The following is a 4,229-nucleotide window of genomic DNA, read 5'->3' as shown; positions in this document are numbered from 1 at the left end:
GGGGCGTGTTTAGTACTTCTGTAATTTCCATGGGCGTGTTTCGTATTTTCTATGTACATTTTAAGAGAATTGGTATCATCTTTGTCATTCTTTTAAATGTTTAATGTATTTTTTTTCAATTTTTGTTATTTAGTTCCAGTCATGTTTCCTTTGTCTTAGATCTACACCTATTAGGAAGAGCATAGTTTCATCTAGATCATGTTTCTTTTAGTTGTTCAGTGTTTGTTTTTTAGTGTAGCAGAGTAAGCAGTGCATTTTGTCCATCAGTTAAATCATGTCACATTCAGTTGATTAGGTTCAGTTTTTATTCCTTTCTTCTTCATTCCTTCAGTTTTTTGTTCCTCTATTTAAAGTATAAATAGACTGAGAAATTTCAAGAGGTGTAAAAACAAGACTTGCGGCATTGTCAGTTATTTCTTTTGCGCGTTTGCCTGAATTTCTGTGCTGAAATAGCAACTCAATGTTAGTGCATTTACGATGATGAGGCATAGCAACTTACTGTTCAATCTATTCAAGTTACATGTCATGCATGTTCCAGTCATAATCATATCTCATGAACAATATATAGATGATTACAAGGACATAAAACAGTTGGAACCATCGTACATCATGTCACAATTTATAGAGCGGATAATATATTGTGGCCGCCTGCACCTTTGTGACAAGAATGAGGTACTGTTATTGTTGTCGTGCGCTCTTCGGACAAGTGGTACAAAGTAAAAGTATATATTATTGCAAATTTTATTTTTCAGGTATGTACGCCGTTGTGTGAGCACAGGATGTTATTCTTATTTAGAGAAGCCAATGCTTAAGTGCTAATTGGTATACCCCAGATACATTAGTGGGAGTGATACAAGACACTTTCTAAGTCCAGGTTCAACAAAACGTCAGCCTACCCGGCCATACGAGGGCATTGAGCTCGCACTGTGATTTTAGGCTGCCGGATGTTTTTACTGTACATGTTTTAGGCTGCCGTTGTGTGAGCTTGGTTGTTTGGGTCTACATTGCAGTGTATTGGGTAGACGGGCTGGACGGCTGAGCCGGAACCAATTCTCCTGAAAACCTAGCCCATGAGAGACCAGTCCTCTTCCGTCCTCGAGCCCCACACTCCTCTTCTTCTTGCTCCACGGCGTCCCTGCTCCTTGACACTCCGCCGCACGGCTTCTTGCACCGTCCTCTTCTCTCCACCCGCCTCATCATTGACTACCCTCTTGGCGCATTCTCCTGGGCCTCTTCCCCGGTGCCTGAGGTGGAGCAGCGGCGGCGCCGCTCCTTCTCACGGGCATGTGAAAGCACAAGAGCTTCCTGGGTGATTTTGATAATTAATGTCAACATATCTTTTGTTGGACTAATAGTTTGTTACTAGCTCCTAATTTGGGTGATGAACAAATTGTTTAGATTTTGTGTGCAAATCTGAGACACTACATTGGTTTGGAAGTGAATTTGTAACCTGTTGTTTAATTTAATGTCATGCTAAAGTTGATGCAGATGTCCTGTATTTGCTAATATTGTCCATAGGAATGGCCCTCCTATGCCCTGCTCCTCTCGCATTGGCGCAAATTCGCCTCCTCCCCCACCTCCGTCTCCATGTGTGCAACAACGATCCCGGGAGGAGCTCGAGCCGCAGCGATGGTCCATGGTGCCGTCACCGTCATCTTTGGCAAGAGAAGCGTGGGCTGCAGAGACGGCCGGATCCGTCCGACCCTCGCGCTGCCGTCCGTCCACCCTCGAGGTACGTCCCCGCATCCTCGCGTCCATCCTCTCTCACTGTCATGTACGTCCTCATGGCCGTACGAGGCGATGTGGAAGCTGCGGTGGCGCAACGACATCTTTGCTTGTTTCTGTACTTGTTGAAACAATCGATGACCTCTTTTTTCCTGCAGGATAATGTGTTTGTTCAGCTGATCTGTACAGTTTCAATGCCGGGTTGTTAAGGAGAATGCAGATGATGCATATTCTACGAGTTGCGGACCCCCCAACAGCAAATTCAGTCCTACGTCTTTGATGGCTAAGCATGGTTTCAGTTCTTAGATGTTCGATCCATCAAGAACTTGTACAAGCAGAGCTGTCCTAGAGGTATATTTTTCTATTCTAGATCCAGATGTAACTCTGTTTTTAATTCTTGGCAAAGAAAACATGTTTGGATGCTCCCAGCCTGCTTTAGAATATACTTTATGTGCTGTCGTATAACTATAGGCACTGTATTTGCAGAGGCCCTGTAAGATGTATAGTTTAGTGGCTCTAATTCATTCTGAGATATTCAGCGTGCCCCTTGGTCACTTGTTTCTCACTATTCTAACAACGTGCGCAGTTTTCTTGCTAAACTCATTCCGTTATCTAGCTCTGTTCATGCCTACATGTTATTGTAGCTTCATTTTACCATGAGATTTCTAAAGATTTACTACATTCTTACTGTGTATCCATCCTAAGGCTTTCCTGCTCGTTATTCTTAAGGCAGACTGCATTTATACGTAAGCAAAGAGAACACATAATCTATTTATACTACCAGGTTGCTATACTGACCACAAATTAAAATTTTCTTGTGCTTCTGCTCATTTAAATGCATAATTTGGTCACACACCTCTTGCTGCAGCTACAAAGTTCATTGTACGATGCCTACAAATTATTGATCTCATTTTTCAGAATAAAGCTGCAGGCTGAGTTTAGATTGTTCTTTTGCCGGAAATGGAACAGGTAATGATACAGCCTAAGCATTGCATAGTATAAATTTCATAAAAAGGTCATGTAATATTTTGCTTAGGTTCATGCAAATATCTGGAATTGACATGCATATGTTTCTTGTATGTGCACACATTGTTAGTTGTATCTTCAGCTAGCTCTACAATTTGTTTGGAAATTTCAGGTAGACAACATATCTTTGGTGTTTCCCTGTGAGTTGTTGTTGACGACCTCGTTGTCATATTTGGTTCTAGAGGTCCACCTTTGCATCTGTTACCCCCCAAATCTCAAAGCTTATTGTTGACCTCTTACACATGCATTTGTCATTCCGTGGCGTATTGTTCTTCATATTCATGCTATCATTGGCATAAAAGTAGTATGAGTGAAAAGTATCCATGTTTTCTTTAAGATTTGACTTTTTGTATTCTCTTATAGTCAACACAAATATATTGGAAGTTACAATTTTTGTGATCAAATTGAAGTTTGAGCAAGCGCCTGGAAGCGACCAGAAATAGTTTCTGGTAAACTTTGGTCAATGTGTCCTGACCAGCATGCTTCAGTGGTTACTAAAACAGCCGCCTTTTGTTTCATATCGATCAGACCAGGATCTTTCCCATTTTGGGGTACTCCGAGCAAGATATGTATAGCCTTTAGTCTTCACTTGCTGCCCCTATGGTGAAAAGTAGTGTATGATGTAGTCTATGGTCTTTAGATTTTGTTGTTGTCTCTGTAGTCAGAAGCGGTTTATCATCGCTTACTGTATATATGTGAAGGCCTCCTCTTCTACTGTTCTTTCCAGAACACTATGACTCAAGAAACAACCTTTTATTTTATGCATGCTTTCGCTTCAATGCTTTCATCAAAACTTCCTCTGTCCAGTTTCTACAACCATAATGTCCGTGCACTGCGAAAGATCATCCGTAGCACCACGATGCCTGATAACTACTATGTGTGCCACATGACATAAACATTTGCAACAAAAGGCAAAAGAATGGTAACCCTTTGCAATTACTTTGTCCAGTTTCATATAATAGCATGGTATAAAATGATACAGTGACTAACCTTTACTGTTATTTTCAGCACTTTAGCATTCCCTTTTCTATGGGTTCGTTTTTCCCACACATGGATGCTGACCATGGTGAACTGGCAATCACTACTAGAGACGGAACTACCGCTGTGACGATCCGCTTTATTAAAGGTGTTGACAAAGGGGCCACCATCACTAAAGGCTGGAGCGGCTTCTTCCGTCAGGCACACATGAACGAAGGACAACCATATGCTTTCGCCTTCAAATGCATTTACAAGGGACTGCATCTAATTGACTACTCAATATAAGCAAGTTGCAACAACCCCTTGTTATATGACTTTTGTGTTTATCATCCCTTAAGACCATCCTGTGCATTTAGTTATCGGTTATTTGCTGCTTAGACTGCTATGTAGTATGCTTTTGAAATAGCTATGATAAAAGAGATATATGCTTAAGCCTTCAAGTGCACACCCAAAGCCCTCTGTATGACTATCTATCCAGTCTAAACAGATCACAAGAGTCC

At 41.4% G+C, this 4,229-nt stretch overlaps 1 protein-coding gene across 8 annotated transcripts in view; it reads left to right on the top strand.

The window, feature by feature from the left end:
• LOC119354832 overlaps positions 1-4,169 on the top strand; it is a 7,158-nt gene extending 2,989 nt beyond the window's left edge. For 4 of the 8 annotated variants that reach the window (XR_005171280.1, XR_005171283.1, XR_005171282.1 and 1 more), the window contains 5 exons: positions 1,519-1,732; positions 1,884-2,076; positions 2,644-2,694; positions 3,559-3,673; positions 3,760-4,169. Coding sequence is in view for 1 of the 8 variants with exons in the window: in XM_037621579.1 (XP_037477476.1) it covers positions 1,489-1,732; positions 1,884-1,934 (295 nt within the window). In the remaining 7 variants the exon portion in view is untranslated. Of the gene's footprint in view, positions 1-568; positions 673-1,488; positions 1,733-1,883; positions 2,077-2,593; positions 2,695-3,558; positions 3,674-3,759 lie in introns of those variants that run through there. The other 4 variants (XR_005171281.1, XR_005171284.1, XR_005171286.1 and 1 more) reach the window with 4 other exon arrangements.
• The last annotated feature ends 60 nt before the right edge of the window (positions 4,170-4,229 follow it).

Source organism: Triticum dicoccoides, chromosome 2A (genome assembly GCF_002162155.2).
Source record: "Triticum dicoccoides isolate Atlit2015 ecotype Zavitan chromosome 2A, WEW_v2.0, whole genome shotgun sequence".
Classification (NCBI taxonomy): Eukaryota; Viridiplantae; Streptophyta; class Magnoliopsida; order Poales; family Poaceae; genus Triticum; species Triticum dicoccoides.
Note: the sequence above shows the minus strand (reverse complement) of the source record. Positions and strands in the feature narration are given on the sequence as shown.